Source organism: Prionailurus bengalensis, chromosome B4 (genome assembly GCF_016509475.1).
Source record: "Prionailurus bengalensis isolate Pbe53 chromosome B4, Fcat_Pben_1.1_paternal_pri, whole genome shotgun sequence".
Taxonomy (NCBI): Eukaryota; Metazoa; Chordata; class Mammalia; order Carnivora; family Felidae; genus Prionailurus; species Prionailurus bengalensis.
Window position 1 is genome coordinate 39,524,112 of NC_057358.1, and position 22,535 is coordinate 39,546,646.

At 38.2% G+C, this 22,535-nt stretch overlaps 1 protein-coding gene across 4 annotated transcripts; it reads left to right on the forward strand.

Annotated features, from left to right (window-relative positions):
* Window positions 1-60: 60 nt before the first annotated feature.
* RAD51AP1 (RAD51 associated protein 1) lies at window positions 61-22,056 on the forward strand. Of its 4 annotated transcripts, none has more exons than XM_043561678.1 (9): window positions 61-329; window positions 3,345-3,394; window positions 5,616-5,757; window positions 8,349-8,458; window positions 9,838-9,924; window positions 10,450-10,599; window positions 15,315-15,479; window positions 18,691-18,840; window positions 21,231-22,056. In XM_043561678.1, exons 1-9 carry the CDS (start codon window positions 214-216, stop codon window positions 21,362-21,364), a joined length of 1,104 nt encoding a protein of 367 aa, XP_043417613.1. In that variant the 5' UTR covers window positions 61-213; the 3' UTR covers window positions 21,365-22,056. The 4 variants fall into 4 exon arrangements, with proteins under 4 accessions (XP_043417613.1, XP_043417615.1, XP_043417617.1 ...); XM_043561680.1 differs by having other exon boundaries at window positions 61-230; XM_043561682.1 differs by lacking the exon at window positions 21,231-22,056 and adding an exon at window positions 19,313-20,160 and having other exon boundaries at window positions 61-230.
* Window positions 22,057-22,535: the final 479 nt, after the last annotated feature.

A 22,535-nucleotide genomic window follows, 5' to 3' on the forward strand; every position in this document is an offset into this window, starting at 1 on the left:
TAGACCGGATGCGGAAGGGCAATATCTTGGGAACTGCGAGAACCAGCAGTTCTTCTCAGTGCGCATGCGCCGCAGCAAGGATGGCTGGTAATCATTGGAGGGCTGGTGGCAGGGGGCGGAGAGCTCTAGTGTCTGGTTTTGGGCGGGAATTGAAACAGCCACTGCTGCCAACAAGAATTTGAAAGCTGCAAACTTTCAGCCTTGGAGGGGGCCATGGTACGGCCTGTGAGGTGGGTAGTTCATGACATCTGCGGGGATGGGAAGAAGCAGGAAGACGCCGTAGGCAACTTGGCCTGCACACGATTGACGGGAAAGGGCCGAATAGGACGGTGGGTGGCGAAGGTGGGATGGACGGTTTCTGTGGAGCTCTCCAGCCTCCACTGAGAGCCGCCCATTCCACAGCAGTATCCTAGCATCCTACCTTTATCCTTCTATGCCTTCCTTTGCAGCAATTGCCGATTCTTTTACTGCCCCCCACCCAGCCATTTAAATAAGCCTTTGGTCTGTTAGCATTCGAACAGCGCTTTACATTTCAACCATCTCCTACTCACGTGTTACTTATTTATTTTATCACTATAGTTCTTTGATATAGCAGTCTAGATATTCCTGTTTTATCGATTTAAACTCCCAGGCATAAAGGCCAAGTTAACGGAGTCACACAGCTAGTGAGTGGCAGGATAACACTCAAACCTAAATCGTACTGGTTCCAGAGCCTCTGTGTTTTCCATTATACTATTTGAAACTATTGCTCTACTTAACCACAGTGGAGTGCTATGGAGGCCTACAGTCAGCCATTCATTTAGAAAGTTATTGTAATAAGGATTAATATATCCCACTAGGTGTGGGAGGTTACAGGGGTGAGGGTAGGGGGCCACAAATACCGCAAAGTGATAGTGAGAAGGAGGAAAGTCTTTCTGTAAGTACTGTAGTTGGGATGTGCCTCTTTGCGGAGATAATACATGATCTGAGACATGAGTGATGAGAAAGAGCTAGCCATCGAAAATCAGGGGCAATCCATGTAGAGGGGACAAAAGCCAAGGCCCTGAGCTTGACTTTGTTTGAGGAAGAGAAAGAAGGCCTCTAAAGCTGTAGCATTAACAAGCAGTGGGGAGAATTGTAGGGGATTAAGGCAGAGAAATAGGCAGAGGCCAGAGTAGGTAGGACCTTGCAGGCTTTAAAAAGGAGTTTGGATTGTATTCTACGAACAATGGGAAGTCAACAGAGAGTTTTAGATAGGGCAGGAAAATCTAATTTTGGTTTTATAAAGTTCACTGGCTGCTGGTGGAGAAAGAATGGGAGATAAGGTGACCAGAATGGCAACAAGGAAACCACTGCATCGTTAGATAGCGGTTTGGAGTAGGATGTTATCAGTGGACATGGAATGGGATAGATGGATTTGGGGTATATTTTGGAGATACTGCTGACAGAACTTGCTGATGGAATAGATGTGGAGGTTAAGGGGAAAAAAGGATGATTTCACAGTGTTTTTGGCCTGAGCTACTGAATGGTCGGTCTTTGTACTAACCAAGATGAGGAAGACTAGGAAAGGGAACAGGTTCAGGAGGTGTGGGGGATCAGGAGTTCCATTTTGAACATATGAAGTCTGAAATGGATTTTCAGTATGTCCACCCAAGTAGCGAGGACACAATCCCTTTTTCTGGAACAGCAGTTGTCAAAGTACGGTCTGAAGACCCCCAGGGTTCCCTGAGGCCCTCTGAGGAGGTCCATGAGGTCAAAACTATTTTCACAATAATCCTAAGACATTGCTCACTTTTTTCATTGTTGTATCATCTGCACTGCAATGATGGTGTAACTGCTGGCACCTTAGCATGAATCAAGGCAGTGGCACCATATTGCACAAGTGTCATTGTATTCTTTCCTGCTGCACATTCAGGGTACAAAAAAGAAAATATACCAGTTTCACTTAAGAATGTGCTTGATGAAGCGGTAAAAATTGTCATCCTCACTGTAGCTCAATTACTGAGCATATTCTTTTTTTTTTTTTTAATTTTTTTTCAACATTTATTTATTTTTGGGACAGAGAGAGACAGAGCATGAACGGGGGAGGGGCAGAGAAAGAGGGACACACAGAATCGGAAACAGGCTCCAGGCTCTGAGCCATCAGCCCAGAGCCTGACGCGGGGCTCAAACTCCTGGACCGCGAGATCGTGACCTGGCTGAAGTCGGACGCTTAACCGACTGCGCCACCCAGCCGCCCCGAGCATATTGTTTTTTTAAGTTTTTATTTTTACTATGATTCAGTTTCAGAATTTCTAAAGAGGCTTTCATATTTTATTCAGCTTTTAAAATTCGTTAACTCCAAAGAGTAGGAGAGTAACAAGAGTATTCTTCATTTTAATATTCTACATGAGGAAATGAAATACATACATAAAGTACTTCTATGGTGGTTGTCTTCAGGCAAAGCACTTGTGAGATTGTTTGAGTTGGGAGCTGACCTGACCTCTTTTTTGTAGAATACCCATTTTCCTTGAAAGAACAACTGACCTACTAGGTTATTCACACTTGGGTGTTTGGTGGAAGGTAGAAAAGAAAACTATAAGGCCATTTCATTTAGTGCTTAGAGGAAGAAGGAAGAAAGTGAATTTATTTTTTTTTCACTTTGAATATCACTTTCTTCTAATGGTTTTCTAAAGTAGTATGAAGATTCATTTGAGGTGGTAGGTACAAAGTCACCATTGTTTCAACGTCCGTTGCATAAAGAACATTATTTAGTATTGTGGGGAGATTAAAAAGAGAGAGAAAATATCTTTAAGTGTCAAGTTTATAATCTAGTAAGAAGACAATGCATATATAAAACAAAAGAATAAATACAACAGGAACTTATAAATGCCCCACAGCAATTAAACGGTATATAAATTGTGCTAATATTATTTTTACTTTGAGGGTTATCTGAATTATTTTTTTTCCTTATCAGGTATATCAAGTATAGTTATAACTATTTTAGCTAATGCTAAGTCCCTACTGTAAAATCCAACTTCTTTTTTGTTAAATTTTTTTTAATGTTTATTTTTGAGAAAGAGAGACAAAGAGCATGATGGGTTGGGGAGGGGCAGAGAATGAGGGAGACAAAGAATCAGAAGCAGGCTCCAGGTTCTGAGATGTCAGCACAGACCCCGATGTGGGGCTTGAACTCATGAACCATGAGATCATGACCAGACCCAAAGTCGGTTACTCAACTGACTGAGCCACCCAGGCGCCCTGTCAAGGTTAAGTACTCTTAAGAGATTTGAAACACATTTTCATTTACTCAGACTGTCAATGGTCTTAAGGATTAGAGGTGGGAAATTGGCATTTGTGTAATTAAAAAATTGTCTTGCTCATAGGCATAAGAAATCAGTCAATTACTCACAGTTTGAGGACTCTGACAGTGATGGTAAGTAGAGATTCATATTTTTGCTTTAAAAACTTGGAAATTTATTTTCTCAGAATTCATATGACATATAGAACTCTAATATTGAACATATTACCCAATTGTATATGAGCTAGGGCTGCAAAAGTAATTTTCTAAGCATTTGGGATAATTCTACTGATAATTACACTGACAAGAATTATGTAGGTAAGTGATAAATGAACAGGACCTAGTGAAATGGCTCTTTAGATCTAAACTACTCTAGGTCCATGTTTCTCATAGTGTGGTTTGTCTCCTCCTATCTCTTTCCCTAAGAAGGAACACATTGTCTTTTGAAACACAAATGTGTTACAGAATATAATGTGAAATCCTCATTAACTGTACAATAAAATGAGACCTTCTATACCACTTTTTTTTTCTTTTTAATGTTTATTTATTTTTGAGTGAGAGAGAGAGAGACAGAGTGTGAGCGGGGAGGGTCAGAGAGAGGGGGGAGACACAGAATCCGAAGCAGGCTGCAGGCTCTGAGCTGTCACCGCAGAGCCTGACGCGGGGCTCGAACTCATGAACTGTGAGATCATGACCTGAGACGAAGTCGGACGCGCAACCAACTGTGCCGCCCAGGCGCCCCAACCTTCTATACCACTTCTTTATCCAGTCATCCGTCGATAGACATTTGGTGCTTTCCATAGTTTGGCTATTGTAAATAATGTTATAAAAATTGGGGTGCATGTGTCCCTTCCAATTAGTGTTATTGTATCCTTTGGGTAAATACCTAGTAGTGCAATTGCTAGATCATATATTACTCAGCCATAAAAAAGAGTGAAATCTTACCATTGGCAACAATGTGGATGGAGCTAGAGGATAAGTGAAGTAAGTCAGTCAGAGAAAGACAAAGACCATATGATTTCACTCACAGGTGAAATTTAAGAAGCAAAATGAACATGGGGTGGGGGAAGAGAGGCAAACCAAGAAACTGAGTCTTAACTATAGAGAACTGATGATTATAGAAGGAAGTGGAGGGGGGGTAAGTTAAATAAGTGGTGGGAATTAAGGAGGGTACCACTTGTGATGAGTACTGTGTGTTGTATGTAAGTGTAGAGTCACTAAATTGTACACCTGAAACTAATAAATTAATATTACACTGTGTGTTAACAGGAATTTAAATAAAAACTTGGAAAGGAAAAAAGAAACAAAAACAAGACCTTGAAGAAAGGTTGGGCATAGGCTATAGTCTATTGGGTTATATATTTCTTTGTCTCTGCTGTTAAGGAAACTTAGGTCAAAAAGTGTGAGAAACATTTAGTTAGATTACATCATATTTCGAAATAGGTTTTGTATTTCTCAGAGCTTTCTGTGAGTCAAATGTTCAGTTATCCAGAGGTTTGAAGGAACCTGTTTTTTGCATTGGGCTCAACTGTAAATGTGTCTAAGACTTGGGAGAAAATAGTGTAGACTCTGACCTGTAGCTTTTTATTACTGTTATCAGTATGTCACCAAATATTTATAAATTGACAGTAGTGTTCTAGACATTATGGGGTGGACGTGGGGGTAAGTCACAAGTTAACATATTCCAACATGGGGAAACTTGGCAGAGACAACATGTATTAATAAATGCTAACGCTGCAATCAAGACTACGTGTACCCTGAGGGTATTCATGCATGTGCTGCACATGGGTGTAAAAACTATCGCAGCAAGGGGGCGCCTGGGTGGCTCTGTCGGTTGAGTATCTGACTTTGGCTCAGGTCATGATCTCACAGCTCGTGAGTTCAAGCCCTGCGTCGGGCTGTGTGCTGACAGCTCAGAGCCCGGAGCCTGCTTCTGATTCTGTGTCTCCCTCTCTCTCTGCCCCTCCCCCAGTCATGCTGTCTCTGATTCAGAAATAAATAAACAAAAAAAATTAAAAAAAAAAACTACCACAGCAGGTTTATGTTGAGTGTCAATGGAACTAGATCACATTTTGTAGTGAATTGGCTTTTGATAGACTTATATTTTAATAAACAAAGGCCACTAAAACAAAGTTGAAAAGCATGAGTGAGAATAAAGACAAGTAATACACCAACATTTTTTAAATGATGGCAATTAAACAACTTTCTTAACGTTTAAACCTTGAACACACATTGTAGTGAATTTCAGCGGCTAAGAAAATGTTTTTATTTCTTAGGAAAAGCAGTTTCATATTTTATTTTGTTTAATTAATTTATTTTTTATATATTCTTTTATTTTTGATTCACACACGAATAGATGACTTTATTTCTGCAACTGCACCTTTAAATAAAAAACCCAGAACAACACCAAAGGAGTTAAAACTAGAAACAAGGAAACCTAAACTGAAGAATCTCCAGAAAGAAGATATCCCATTGCAAGAGAAAACCCCTAAAAAAAGGTGAGAGGTAAGACATACAGTAAATATACATTCGATGTGTTAACTTAAAAGAGGGACAAATTTGAACTCTTGGTTTAATTTTTTTTAATGCTTATTTATTTATTTATTTATTTGAGAGAGAGAGAGAGAGAGAGACAAAGCATGAGCGGAGGAGGAGCAGAGAGAGAGTGAGACACAGAATGTGAAGCAGGCTTCAGGCTCTGAGCTGCCAGCACAGAGCCCGACATGGGGCTCAAACCCACCAGCCACGAGATCGTGACCTGAGCCAATGTCAGACACTTAACTGACTGAGCCCCCTGGGTGTCCCTTGAACTCTTTATTTAAATTAGAACTTGAGCCCAGTCATAGGTATTATTTTATTTAGTGCATGTAGGAGAACAGGGATGTACCATTAATCCCCTTCTGACTTTCTGCCTTAAAAAAGAAATTCACAAACATGTTAGGAAATATTCATTTAAGTATTAAGACAATCATTAAAGACAATTACAAAGTTTAGGAGGTACAGCTTACTTTATAGGACTGTATATCTGTCTCTAAAGTCTTCAAGTCTTACAAGACTACTTTGTTTAAAATTACAATCTGTAAAGATAGTTTTATAAAAATTGAAACCATGTATTTTTCTGCAGATAAAAGATATTTTTTCTTTATATTGTTTAGACTGGTCCAGCACTGAAAAGGTCCTATAGTTTCTAGACGAATTCTGGATTTCCACTAGTTCCAAGAGAGAAGAGAGAATGAGGGAAGGAAGTCCTGAGAGGCCCCAAACCTGAAGTATGGAGAGGAGATTGGCAGAAGGGGACTATTAACAAATGGAACATGGGGGATGGTGTGGTTCACTGCTGCAAGCTGGAGAAAAGCTCATTAACACAGAGAAAGTTACCCCATGTCCTGCTCTTTACTTTTTTCTCTTTTTTTGTTTTTGGTTTTGAGATTCTTGTGCTAGGTTTAAGTACGGTGGAAAAAAAAAAAAAAACACCTACAAATGAGAGAGAATATTTGCAAATCATATAATTGATGAAGGATTTGTATTCAGAACATATAAAGAAGTCTTACAATTCAACAGTAAATAGATTAATAACTCAATTTACAAAATGGGCAAAGGATTTGAGTAGACATTTCTCCAAAGAACATCTCCAAATTAATAATAAGCACATAAAAGATGCTCAGCATCCTTAGCCATCAGGGAAATGCAAATCAAAACCATGGTGAGATAATACTTCACACCCTTTGGGATGGCCATAAACAAAAAGACAGACAATAACCAATGTTAATGAGGATGTGGAAAAACTGGAATTCTCGTACATTGTTGCTGGGAATGTAAAATGGTACAGCCACATTGGAAAGCAGAGTAGCAGTTCCTCAAAATGTTGAACATGGGGTTATTTTATGACCCTGCCTAGGTATGTACTCAAGAGAAATGAAAACATACACCCACACAAAAACTTGGACACAAAGCTTCACAGCATTATTCACAATAGCCAGAAAATGGTAGCAGTCCAAATGTCTGTCCAACTCATGAGTGGATAAATAAAATGTGGTCTGTCTATACACTGGAATATCATTCAGCAGTAAAAAGAAGTACTAATACATGCTACAACATGGATGAACCTTGAAAACATGCTGAGCAAAAGAAGCCAGACATAAAAGTCCACATGTATGATTCCATTGACTTGAGATGTCTAAAATAGGTGAGTCCATAGAAACCCGAAGTAGATTAGTGTTGCCAGGTGCTAGGGGCGGGTAAGCAGGGAGTGACTGCTAATGGATATAGGGTCTCTTTGGGGGTGATGAAAATATTCTGAAAGTAGGTAGTGGTGATGGTTTCTCAACTCTGAATATACTTAAAGACTGCTGAATTGTACACTTTAAAAGGGTGAGTTTAATGCCGTGTGAATTCTATCTCAATAAAACTTATTTTTAAAAAATAAATCCTTCAAGGTGCATCTCAGTATTTCGTCCTTTATATAACTTTTTTCTTAAATCTGGCTTTGATTTCTTTTCTTACACACCCTAACACTCTGACCACCTTTAATAGGAGACATAATAATCTGCTCATATAGGAAAATTATCAGTACGTCTTATTTCCCTACCCTCCTCATTAATTGCAGACTCCTTCAGGGTACTTTTAGTATTCTATTTAGTGCAGTACCTCATACACAGTAAGTACTTGGTGACATATTTGTTAAAGTCTAGACTGGGAGGAACAGTTTAATAAAAGAGCTATAATACCTGTCTAAGGAGGTGTGAGTGAGGTCAAGGAAGATTTCTAAGTGGATTTTTGAGGAAAGTCTTTATTCTAGGTTGAGCAGCTGCTTGGCATTGGTAACAAGGACTGACATTACCCTGAAAGGAGGCAATACGTACAACAGCACAGACTGCTGCTCTTTCAATCTCGTATGCACCTGTAACATGACATTACTTCACATTAGCAGTCTTAACCATTAAAGTCAGTTATGATCACGATTACTGTTTAGAAAACATTTTTGTGAGGTTAGCAGCTCTTAAATAGTGATTCAGAAAAATCTTACTTTGCTGTTTGGTTGAGATTGATATTTTTAAAAACTCATTTTTATTTTTTTGCCTCCCTTTAGGATAGCTTTAGATGACAAGCTCTACCAGCGAGACTTAGAAGTCGCACTTGCTTTATCAGTGAAGGAACTTCCAACAGTCACCACTGATGGGGAAGAGGCTCAAGATAAAAGTAACTTTACTTCCTATATATTTCTTTTTGTAACCTCATTGCTTTTGTAATTGTGTCTCCGGATGAGCCTTCATAGAGGAAACAATAAGAGTTTAATACTTTGGATAGCAAATGGAGCAACTGGCATAATTAGATTCCGTGCTTTATTCTGCATGAATGTCATTCATGCACACACATCTCTCTGCTTAACACCTGATGCCAACTCTGGACTAAGTCATGGACTATGAGCTTGGATGCAAGTCACTTTTGTTTACAGTGGAAATTTAATTTCTTAAGCAAATGAATTGGTCTATACAGTCCTAATAACCCATCTCTTTTCTCTCAAAATTAAAATTAGTTAAACATGATCTAGTGAGGGTAATTTTTATTATTTACGAAGGCTGAAGGTACTAGTTTGGTTAGCAGGCTCAGTGGACTTACAAGATGTAGGACTTCTGGATTTCTCTGGGTTTTTCTCCTTCGATTTTTCTAGCAACTGTGTAGCAGATGGCAATATTGATACTCTGGAGAGGCAGAAATCATTATTCTTGGAAAAGACATTCAAACTGTTAGCATGCTTTTTGGATGAAATTGTTTTGACTTAGCTTCTTTTATGTTGGAGGATATTTTTAACTCATTAGCTCATTTAGGGGTATAGATGTTTCAGTCATTATTGCCTCCTATTTGACAGTAAATAAAACACTGTTGATTGATTAGGGAGCCGTTTACTAATCAGGAAATCAAAGAAACAAAGAGAATTATCTTATATCCAAAACTGAGAAAATGGAACTCATCTCTCTCCTGTAAGAGCTGGTAGAATATATAGCAGGATTTCCTTGGAAGTACCACTTCTCATAGATTAATATACTTTATAGCACTGGGATTTAATAGTACAGTTACCATGACTCAAAGTCCTCTTGAAATACTTTAGATCATTTTAAGGTTATTATAATGATTGAAAAGTCTTTGTTAGTAAAAGCATGTATCTATTACACAGAAATGATAGTATTTATTGACTGTTTCCTCTGTGCTGGGCACTACAGTAAGCAATTTCTACATGTGACCCACTTTGATCCCCCACAATACACCTAATTAGTCCACGCTCTATTTTTTCTCTCCACAATATAGATGAGGACACTAAGTCTTAGGATAAGCCATATTCCCATACTCATGTAGCCAGTTGGAGGGGTAGAGACTGAATTTCAACTTAAGTCTAAGTGTGTTTGATTTCAGAGCCCAACTCCTAAACCGTATGCTGACCTTTCCAAGGTAAGTCATACTAGCTTGAGCTTGGATCATTCATCTGTATCCGAATGCTTTTACATTTGAACACCAGTTTTCCTATTTCTACCCATTGATTAAGGTGCATCTGTATCTTTTTCCTTCCTCCTTATCTTTAGGCATTGAAAAGTGTGACAGTCGTGGAAGTGAAACAATGAGTAAGGCCCCTCATATCTCCAATTGCAGTGTAGCCAGCGATTATTTAGGTAAGCTTTGATATTAATAATAATACTAATTTTTTCTATCAACAAGCTATTTTTCTAACTTCTATTTCAATACCTGACACTGTAGCTAGAACCAAGATATTTAAATTTGTCAAGGTTCTCTTCACCTCCTCTCCTTTGTTTCTTTGTGTTTTAGTCTTTTTCTCTTTTACTGCAGACCAATTTTCCTTTTCTTCCCTGGTGGAAGGTCATGACTACCTGTGGCTTCTAGTTGATAGCTGTTGACCACTGAAGAAAGGGGCTGTATCTTCCCTGCTCCACTTTTCAGATTTCTTGGGGAAACCCTCCTCAGTTGGGTCTCACACTTATCCTTAAACTGGACTCTGTTGTCAGGATACTGACGTTTATCATGGTTGTGCCAGATTGGACTATGTGATCTATTAGAAGCAGCGGAGGAATGAAGCTGGGCAGATAAAAACAACGGATGTGATAGAAGTCTATTTTGCAGTTCTTTCAATATTATCTGTCACAAAAAGTTTTCTGTTGGTTTTTATGCCTCTCCTGAAGATTTGGATAAGATTACTGAGGAAGATGATTTTCCTGGTGTTCAAGGGAAAAGAAAAGCAGCATCAAAGGCTATGGTACAACAGAGGAAGATTCTTCTGGAAGGCAGTGATGGCGATAGTGCTAATGACTCTGAACCAGACTTTGCAACTGGTGAGTTATATCCTGCCTCCAAATTAAGCCTATGGAAATTCAGTAAAAAGTTCTTAAAGACCATTAGTGGATGCAAAGCACTGTGCTAAATGTTTGGTATATGCAAACTTCAACTTACAAGACAGTTACATCCAGCTCTGCCATTTGGGGAAAAAGCTTCATGTGGAGGTGACCTTTAAGCTGTACCTTGAAAAATAAGTAGTATTTACACAAACTAAAAGGGTAAAATAGCGTTCCTGACTGATAGAAAAGCATCAACAATGGCATAGACAAGCACACATAGAAGAAAGTGATCAGGAAGCCTGGGGCAGAGAATGTTCTAGAAGAGGCTAAGGAGGCAGGCTGGCACTTTCTAAGAAGTGTACACTTCTTTCTATAATACTAGAAATCCATGAAATATCTTGGGGATGAAGTGATATGAAATCTATATTTTTATTTGTGACTTTATTTTTCAGATTCATTCAGAAATTAGGACAAATGGGAAGCATAGTGACCTGGACAGAGCATCATAATATATTAATTAAAAATTGAAATGAATAAATCCATAAATTTGTGCCAAATCGGATGCTATATTTTGATAGATTTTAACATGCTATTGACAAATGGATTTGTTCATCAACATTTTATAAATATTTGGGTATCTGTTACGTACATTATATTGAAGACACTACAAATATAGCAGTGAACAAAACAGAGCTCCCTTAAGAAGCTTAAAGTCGAGTGAGGGGACACAGACAGTAATGAAATGTAGAATGTATCAAGTGTCATCATAGAAGAGCTATGTAGAAGAGGAAGACAGAGTAGAGCCCAGACGTCTGCCTTTTGAACCAGTACCTGCCCCTTTATATGACCTGGGTCATCCCAAAGCAGACAGTCTAGGGATCTTACTTTGAGAATCACTGATGTAACTGGAGCACCGGAAAGTAGGAGCCACGGAAAGAAAATGCCCTGAAGAAGCATAGTAGAGCATGGACTGAATGTTTCCCAACTTAAGGTTATTTAATACAAAAAAAGCCCAAAATAAGAAAATAACTCCTTGTCAGTTTAATTGTTTCTTCGGGGATATGATTGTAGCACTTCCAGAATGTCATTATCGTTATTTGACACATGCTTGTCAGAAAAATCAGTCAACAATTTTAAAGTTATAAATTGCAAGTCTACTTACCATGCCAATGAAATTAATTTGTCTTTAATAGTGGTTAAAAATGTTTGTGTGGAAATGAAATCACTTGCTTTGTTTGCTGGGTTTATGTAATTAATGGGTTATGTTTCTAGAGCTATGATAGAATTTAAAAAGAATAATATTCTCTTATTTGCATTCCAACCTCATATATTCTCTCTCTAATAATTTTATAAAAGTAAGTTTTTATCGAGATTATAATTTGGATAGTGACTTTAAAGTCGCCTCTATGCCTTTGAAAGGAAGTTGTTAAAATCTCCAAAAACACAAATGGCCAAAAAGCATATGAAAAGATGCTCAATATCAGTATCATTAGGGAAATACAAATCAAAATCCCAATGAGGTGTCATCTTACACCCATTAGGATGTCAAAAAAACAGAAAATAACTAGTGTGGTAAGGATGTGGAGAAATTAGAGCCCTTGTTCACTCTTAGTGGGATTTCCGCCGTGGAAAGCAGGGTGGCATCTCCTCAGAACATTAAAAATAGAAGTATCATGTGATCTAGCAATCCCACTTCTGGGTATATATTCAAAAGAATTGAAGCAGGGTCTCAGATACTTGCACACCCATATGTATAGCAGTGTTATTCACAGTAGCTAAGGGGTGAGCAACTCAAGTGCCCATCAACAGTTTAATGGATAAACACCATGTGGTCTATACATACAATAGAATTTCAGCGTTCAAAGGGAAGGAAATCCTATCATGCGCTATAACTTGGGTGAACCGTGAAAACTTTATGCTAAGCAAAATAAGCCAGTCACAAAAGACAAATGCTGGGTGGTTCCACTTATAAGAGGTATCTAAAATAGCCAAATTCATAGAAACAAAATAGAATGGTAGTTAGATGAAAAGAGAAAGGATCATTTGTGACCTTCAGCAGGGAAAGAAAAATGAAAATTGGAGAGAACATAGACTTTTCTTAAGGATATCTAAAGATTCACAGAATCCGTAACCCCATTGTTTGGGCCTTTCAGCTTCACCAATTTGGTATGCTAATGACTTGGAATTCTGGGAGCTCCACTTACCACCACCAGATGATTTAACTGCTTTCTCTGTTGACTGATGATGGTCAGTTGAACCTTACCGTTAGATAAGTTTGATAAGTAGAGTTTAGCCAGTTGCTACCATTTATCCTCTCAGGCCAAGAAAAGAACACATGCACTACCAGAACTGTGGGATACATAGGAAGTTTTGTCCTTCTAGAGTCTATATTTTGAAACTTTGGAGAAACTCCACTACTTGCCCTCCCTGAACCTAGGTCCTTTTGGGACTCCAGAAATAATTATTTGATTTTTCTTTTTTCTTTTTTTTTTAATCTTTATTTATTTTTGAGACAGAGAGACAGAGCATGAACGGGGGAGGGTCAGAGAGAGAGGAAGACACAGAATCCGAAGCAGGCTCCAGGCTCTGAGCACAGGCTTTGAGCCTCAGTACAGAGCCCGACGTGGGGCTCGAACTCACGGACCATGAGATCATGACCTGAGCTGAAGTCGGACACTTAACCGACTGAGCCACCCAGGTGCCCAATTATTTGATTTTTCAAAGTACTATATATAGCAGCCTTTGTGTGGTCTGCTGGCATTATATAACCCAGTAATCATCATGTGAATATGTGGGTTGATTACTCTCATGTGTTTTTAAGTTTTTATTTGTATGGAAAGACAGAATAAGGAAATAGTAATTTGAAGATCATAATGACATTGTTAATTTAGGCAAAGGCCATCAATGGAAAGCTGACGAGGATCTTCATGATGAGAATTCAGGCTGGCGGCAACTGTGCCAACCAAGAGTGGGACAACCATATGTTCTATGCTTTCTGATCTGATATAATAGGAAGTACAGAGCATTCTTATGAAGTACATTCTTACAAAAAAATAACAAGGTGAGCCTGATTCTAATTGGGCCTTGAGAAAATTCCAGCTCACAGAATAAGCAAAATGCCATGAGGAAGAAAGCAGACAACAAATGCAGAATGTCAGAAGTTCTATAGGACAACTGACTTGGTTACTTCAATAGCTCTATTTTAAAGTGATTAAACGGTACCTGGGTGGCTCAGTCAGTTAAGTGTCCGACTCTTGGTCCCAGCTCAAGTCTTGATTTTGGGGTCATGAGTTCAAGGCCCCATGTTGGGGGCTTAAAAAAAAAAAGTGGTTAATGTGGACTGGATAGAAGATTATACCAAGAAACTATCGTTGATACTGTAAGATATGATAATGACATTGCTGTGTTTTTTTAAAAAAAGCTCATGTTTTCTAGAGATGCAGTGTGAAGTATGTACAATTGTAATGACCTAATGCCTCCGACTTATTTTAACATACTTCCAGAAGAAAAGGAAGAAGATGAGAGAGAGAGAGAGAGAGAGAGAGAGATGAAACAGATGTAGCAAAGTATTGATGAATATTGAATCTGAGTGCTGTGTTACTGTTTCAGGTTGTGTATGCTTGAAAAACTTTATGGATATTTATTTTTATATAAAATATTTCCTACAGATAGGTAGATATAATATGTGGTGGGCATAACAGTTGTCTCTGAGTGGTGAGATTAGGAGATTTTCTTTTGCCTTAATACTTTTTTGTTGTGGTCTACATTTCCTGCAATAAGCATATACTGCTTTTATAATTAAAAAAAAGTAAAGTTTTTATGAATATAGTACTAATAATCCTTATTTACACTTAGCATTCAGAATTTATTATTTACAAGACATGGTTTTCTGACCCCCTCCCCCACCCAAAATAGAAGAATCGTTGCTTGATTATCAGCTATTCTTTGTGCTTATTCCCAGAGCAGCTGTAGCTCCTTAATCTATTACTTCTCTGGCTTGTAGCATCGCAGTACAGAGAAGGGTTTGTGGGAAATAACAGGTGTGCCCAAATGAAATCATATGTAGGATTATAAGTTAAGATGTTGTGGTATGGTTAGTCTGTTCTAGATTCCCATTGGGTTTCTATTCTAGAATGTTGAAGTTTACGTGATTAAGGGAAGGTATAATGTTACTATCACCATCAAGGTCATTGTTTTGAAAGAGTTGTTAACGTTGTACCCTGTCATTCTTTTCGAAAGTCACTGAATTAAACTGGAAATATTGGAAGCAAAGATTACTGATGGGAACTATAATGATAATAGTAAGAGCAAACAATTCTGTTTTGCTTGTTGTCTGCCAGATGTCATTCTAAAGGCTTTGCCTCTATTAACTCATTGAATCCACACAGCAACCCTATGATGTAGGTTTTATGGTGATCCTCATTTTATACATAGAAAACTTAAGCCGAGTGAAGTGAGCGCCCTAGGGTCACACAAAGTGTGAGCCGAGGGGCCAGGATTCAAACCCAGGTGACCTCTCAGTGACTGCGGTGGCATAGCATAGCAGGAGGCGCACAAGACTCTAGTGCAAAGGCTGTAAATTCAAGGCCATAGAAGCCCATTTTTTGTTTAATTGAAGTAAATTGACAAGCAATGTTGTGTTAGTTTCAGGTATACATGGAAGCCTTACTTTTTAGAACAAAGATCAAGTATATGCAATCCTCTTGTTTTAGGTGAAGAGTCCGAGGATGACTCTGATTTTAGTGAGAGTGAAGATAATGATGAAGACTTCACTGTGAGAAAAAATAAAGTGAAAGAAATTAAAAAGAAAGAAGTGAAGGTCAAATCCCCAGTTGAAAAGAAGGAGAAGAAACCTAAATCCAAATGTAATACTTTGGGTAAGCTTAATCCAAAACACTAACTTTATAAAACGTATTTGGTTTATTTGTGTTTTTCTTACCTTTGCCTTTGTTCTCCGTAACATTTTGCCAGTGTTCATTTCTAGCTAAGATATGTAGATGGAAGGAGGGATGGGGAAGGGAGAAAAGCAGACGAGTTCTGCCCACTGTCTACTGCCTACCAGCTCTTACTAGAATTACCCTCCACTAGCACTGATGGCCACCCTCTGAGGTAGCTATTATCACCTGCATTTGATAGTGAGAAAACTGAGGCTCAGGTTAAATAATTTGTAGGAATTCTTACAGCTAATTAAATGAGGAGCTAGAATTTGCACCTAGTTTTGTCCATTTAGAGCCCAAGTTGTAGCCACTGGACCACATTTCTGCCAGGCAGTTAACAGGGAAGTTTACATGATTCTAATTTCTTGCTTTCATGCTTGACTTAGTCTTTGATTTGAGAACCCTTTTGCTATGTGTTTTAGGGCTTTTTTGGTTTTTCTTGAGTTCATAATATATAATAGGTTATTATAAACTATAACTTACATTAACTTGATTTTTCTTTACTTATCGATATATATTTTTCTGTCTTCATTGTTTGAAACTAAGATTTCCATTATTCAGACTCCATTTATTGGTGCTGGGAGCTGCTGTCACCTTAACTAGTGTGGTGCTGAGTACTTACTGAGAAATAAGGACTAAATACTGATTCATATTCCTCCCTCTACTGTATTCTGAATTAATAAGGTTTTAATTAGTGTCTTTTTAAATTGACAGATTCATCTGGTTTTCAGAAATTAGGTTTTAAGTGCAGTGGGTTTTAGAGATAAAACTGTATATTAGTTTCCAATTGCTGCCATGACAAATAACCACAAACGTAGTGGATTAAAACCACAAATTTATAATTTTATAATTGAGGAGGCCACAAGTTCAAAGTGCTTCTCACTGCACTACAATCAAGCTAGTAGCAGGACTGTGTTCCTTTGTGGAGGCTCTGGGGGAAAATTCCTTTTCTTGACTTTTCTGGCATTTAGAGTCTGCCTGTGCCCTTTGACTGGTGGTCCACAGGGGTCCATTTCCACCTTCAAGGCCAGAAAAGGCAGGGACTTTCTCACATCACATCACTGATTCTCTCTCTCTCTCTCTTTCTCCTGGTTCTCACTTTCATTTATAAGGACCCTTGTGAGTACATTGGGCCATCCAGATAATTCAAGATAGTCTCCCCCTCTCAAGATCCTTAACTTCATGACATCTGCCAAGTCCCTTGCTGTGGAAGGTGACATACACATGTCCTGGGAATTAGGATATAGACATCTTTGAGGGTCCATCCTTCTGCCTACCACAAACTGATACGAAAAAGTCATTGACAGTATGAATGTATTTTATATTTTCTTTGGATGCTTGTTTATGCTTCCTCACCAAGACACACTAAAAATTAAGAATAAAATGTTAGTTTACACATTGGAATTTACCATTTCAGGTCTACTGGATTGGAGCAAGTTGTTTCACAAGGAAGCTTAAAATATAATTATAGTAGTAAAATTTAACTGCCAAATAATGGCGTTAAGAATTAGGAAATATGGAATATATTACTAGTCCCACTAGTAACATATGGAATAACCATTGAGAGTTTTTTCATCAGGCACATGTTACAATTTTTCCCTTGATAGAGAAAATTTTTGAGAGCTGTGCTGTCCAATATGATAGCCACTGGCTGTATACAGCTATATTAGACTTAATTGAAATTAAATAAACTTTAAAAGTGAATTCAGGTTTTGCTAACCCCATTTCAAGTGGTTAATAACAACATGTGGCTAGTGGCTATCACACGGATAGCCCAGAATTTCCATCACAGCAAAAAAGCTTCTGTTGGACAGTGCTGATCTAGGGAATATAGAGGTTAACATTAAGAAGAGTATATAGTGAAAATGTTCATCTTCAAATACCTTTAGATATCCTTAGGTATATCACAGCAAGCATTATCTCAGAAGTGAATTTATATTCTACCTCTCCTCCCTTCATTTCCAGCACATCCCTCTCTCCCCCCACCCCAGACACCAAAACCTAGTCTCATTCCTGTGTTCATCTCTGGGTAAATGATACCATCCAGCAGTGTGCCCATGACAGGAACTTGCAAGTTATGATTATTTCTTCATCTCCATCACTACCTTCCCCCATCTAATTCCTAAAAGATCTCCAACTGCTGTTCTTTCCTTCATGCTCCCTGGGTTCAGGCCTTTATCACCTCCTACCTCTTTATAACCTGAAGAGCCTTCTGGGTGGTCTGCTTGCCATACGCTACCATCAGAAAGATGTGTTCAGAACACAAGTGTTCCCAAGAAAAACCAGTACATGACTGTGACTAGCCAGACACCTTCACTGGTGCACACAGCTCTTCATCAGTGATGTGCACCCTGTCCGTGTCTCTTTCCTTGACCTTCCTGCTCCAGCCATACTGAACCAGAGGCCGGTCCTGGGACCTGCTGCATTCTCCAGCTTTGCATGCTCTACTCCCTCTGCCTGGAAAACTTCCCTCTAACTCATCTTTCCTCTTCAGCCTTGATTTGGCTCAAACTATCCTCAAACAACTTCCTTGTAACTTTTACCCCTATGCAGGTATGCATACAGATTATAGGTTCCCTCCTGTGTATACCTCTAGACTTTGTCTTATCTCTTATCCCCACTGCATTATACACGTCTTTACTTTTTTCCCCTTTCTACTAGAGTCTAGTGACCAAACCGTAAATTCCTTGGCAGCAGGATCTGTGAGCTCTTTGTAACCCTAGAGCCTAATATATTGTCTCACTGACAATATATACTGATGAGACACCATTATATAATGTATGGACTATGGAGCCAGACCTGGCTCCTAATCCTGGCTCAGGGACGCACCAGCTGGCATACTGCAGGCAGACTGCTCAGCCTGTCTGTTTCCTTATCTGGCAGTGGGGCTAGGAATATCGGTATGAGAGCTGCTCTAAGGGTTAAGAGTGATATATATGGCATGCTTACCACACTGCCTGGCATATAAATGCTCATTAAAGATGGCTGTTCTTAGGCTCTCAATAAATGTTTGTGTATAATTAGAGTTTCTCTAATTGATAATCTTGCCTTTTTAATTTTTATGAGATTATGTAACTTTATAATTTTTATACCTACCTGCCAGACTTACTCTTCCTCTATGAAAACCTTTTTCTATGTATATTTTTTAAAGTGACTTCAGGAGACTCTGCTCCAGCTTCTGTGAAATCAGAACTTCAGCCTTCACCAAAAAAGGTTTCTGGTTCTTCGGAGGTCACTAGGAAACCATTACAAATACGCAGTCCTTTGGCTGAAAACAAAAAACCTAAGTGGGTCCCACCAGGTATGGTATATTTATTGATTAAGGGCAGAGGCTTGGAAAATTATCACTGTCAGCTTTTTTTCCTAGTTGCAAATGTTATACCATATTATTACGTATTCTTCAGAACCAAAGTTTTTAGTTGCTGCATTTATTTGTCATTTATCATTCCCTTATACTGAGCATCCAGATTGCTTATTGTTTTTTCAGTGTCATAAATAAGGTTACAAGAAGCACAGACATCCTTATTTTAGAAATCTGTGGGCACATCCTTGATTATTTTCTTAGGATAAATTTCTAGTAGTGGAATTACAGTGTCAAAGAGTGTCCACATTTTAAATTCCTGATATTTATTTTTGGCAACAAGTCTGTTTGCTCAAGATCCATTGATCATAGTCTGACTGAAGCCTCAGGACCTGTACGTGGGACTTCTAGCATTTCACAAATGCCCTAGCAGACTTGACTTCTCTTCCCTTTGTGTTCTTTTGTTCCACAGCCAAGCCTTGCTGATCCTTCAAGAATTCTTTGGCTTTCACCCTTCCTGACATTACCAAAACCCTAGTCCAGGCCCCATTCATTTCATGCCCAAGCCACCTGTGGCTTCATAACTGGTCCTGTGTCCACTTCCTAGTCCAGTGAAACTGATACAGTTTTTCTTCCTTAAACACAATGTATATCTTCTCTAAGAGCCTCTCTGTATACAGTTTCCTCTGTCTGATATGTCTCTCCCCCTTTGTCCCCTTTCCTTTTCTAAGTCCCTCCAAATCTACTCAGGTTTGGTTTACTTCTTTTCACTGACATTTCTTTTTTCTTTTCTTTTCTTTTCTTTTTTTTTTTTTTTTTTTTTTTGAGAGATTGGGGGAGGGGCAGAGGGAGAAGGAAAGAGAGAATCTTAAGCTGGCTTCACACGCTGCTTGGAGCCCAAGGTGGGGCTCAATCTTATGACTGTGAGATCATATCTGAGCTGAAATCGAGAGTGGGATGCTTAACTTGACTGAGGCACCCAGGTGCCCCTTACTGACATTTCTTGAATGGTCCATAGTGGTCACTCCCTGATAACTAGGTATTAATAGACAGATTTCAGTCTGAGTCAGTATTTTTGTATCCTTTGGGTAAATGCTGATTCAAAGGGGCACGTGTACCCCAAGTTTATAGCAGCAATATCAATAATATCCAAGCTATGGAAAGAGCCTAAATGTCCACTGACTGATGAATGAATAAAGACGATGTGGTGTTCACACACAAACAATGGAGTATTACTCAGCCATGAAAAAGAATGAAATCTTGTCATTTGCAGTGATGTGGATGGAGCTAGAATGAAATAAATAAGAGAAAGACAAATGCCATATGATTTTACGCATATGTGGAATTTAAGGGAAAAAAACGGAGCAAGGCAAATCATAAGAGACTTACTATAGAGAAGAAACTGGGGGTTGCTGGAGGGGAGGTGGTGGGTGGGGGGATGGGCTACATGGGTGATGGGCATTAAGGAGGGCACTTGTTGGGATTAGCACTGGGTGTTATATGTAAGTGATGAATCACTAAATTCTACTCCTGAAACTAATATTACACTATATGTTACTTACTAGAATTTAAATAAAAGCTTGAAATATTAAAAAAAAAAAAAAGCATTAAAAGGAAAGGGTTTCAGTCTGAGACTGCATAATTACTTAATGTCTCTTAATTACTTCATCTTCTGAAATATCAGGCATATCTTGATTCAACAATTCCATACATTACTCAGTGCTCACCATGATAAGTGTAGTCACCATCTGTCAACAAACAACATTATTATAATATTATTGACTATATTCTCTGTGCTATTCTTTTCATTTCTGGGACATTTCTTTTATAACTGGAAGTTTGTACCTCTTAATCTCCTTTATCCCCCCCTTATCTATTTCACTCACCTACCCCAGCCCCAGTCAGAGAAGGCAAATACTATACGATGTCACTTGAAAGAACTAGTATAAATAAGTAAAACGAGTATTGGTCGTGTTTACAGTTATTTAATATTTGAAAAAAAAATAGATTCAAGGAGTATTTGGAAAAATATGGGATTTTTAAAAAATGCATTAGATTTTTCTACTACTAGAAATTATAACCGCATGCATTTCTTTATTCTCTATGCCTCTGCAACCAATGTTATTTGCTCCCAACTTACCAACTTCAGCTTTCATGCTTAAAGTTTTGGTGTCGTTACCTTGCCTTCGGAGCATGTTTGAAAATAGGCAGTACTATATTCTTTCTAATCTTTAATACTGTTCATTCTTTTGATCTTGTTTGTAGCTTGAATACAGCTTGTATACCAGAGTAATCTCTACCTACCTTTTTTTGCATCTTCTGTTTTGTAAGTTGATCTTTGTTAGGAGATTTCTAACATCATCAGCATCAGGTGCTATGTTTTCTTTCAGCGATGTCCGGAAGCAGCAGCATCAGGAGCCCACTGGCAGGCGTGTCTGTTAAGTCTCCAAATCAGAGTCTCCGCCTGGGTTTGTCCAGATTAGCACGAGTTAAACCTTTGCATCCAAATGCCGCTAGTAGCTGAGTGTGATAGTAAACACATGTTTGATTAAGAGAATCACAGTTTTACAAGTGTGTTTATATTTGATTTTTGTTTATATTTAAGGAGGGTATCATAAGATAAAGGAATCCTTTAATGTCCTATAAATTGCCTCTACCCATTCCATGATGATGTTCTCTGAAACTATTCAAGATTTCAATAAGGGGTTTGTTTATCAGAATTATCTTGTAATGCCCTTTCCTTCTGGAGAATGTGTTCTATTTTTCCTGTGTATAATAAGTCATTGTCATTTAGTGGTTGTCAGTTTGACATGGAGAAAGTCCATGTTGCATGCTATTCTTTTCTAGAAACAGGATGCTCCTTTCTAGCTTTGTCTAATTTATGGCACCTTAACTGTAACAATAGTTACAGAGGCAGAGTTTAAAAGGAAACATTCCCACTTTTTCCAGGAGACATTTCTGAAATCTTACTTAAGCTACATTGTCAGTTTAATTGCAAAAATGTTTCATATTTTAGTCAAATACTATTTCATATTTTAGTCAAATACTAAGAATTCAGAATTCATTTACCCATTAAAATGGTTGCTATAATGACCTATGTCGCCTACTCAGAAGTAGATGTTTATTGTATAGCAAATAGAATTTCATGACATTTTATGAAGTTCTCATCAAAGCCTTTAATAAAAGTGAAAAAGTTTTGATATGCTCTTTCCTTGAGCCCATTGCACCTGTCTACATTTGTCTACATTTCATTAGGTTGTCTATATTTAATTAGATTAAATGAATGCTTTATGAAAAAAAAAAAAACAACTTAGTCTTTTTGTTGTGAATATAAGGGGTGGGGGCTGGAGGGAGCTGTTTCTTCAAATCATCACTTTATGTTAAGCCGGTACCTTAGACGATGGCTGTCGAGTATCTGGTCATCTCTATTATGATATTAGATAATCCAGCTTTTCAGGAAGCTTAGCTCTGAACTTGTTATGAATAAAAGTAGTTATGGATATTTTACGTTTTCTGGTGAGAGTTTCAGCCAGCTCCTGATCACTTTTTAATAAAAGCTCTTCAAATCATGTCAACCATTTAAACATGTATAATATTACTAGTTCAGTTTTACATGTTTGTAGAAACATCTATGTTAATGTGAAAATAAGTAATTTAGAATTATGACTGAAGTGAGCATTTGCCTGTTGCTATTA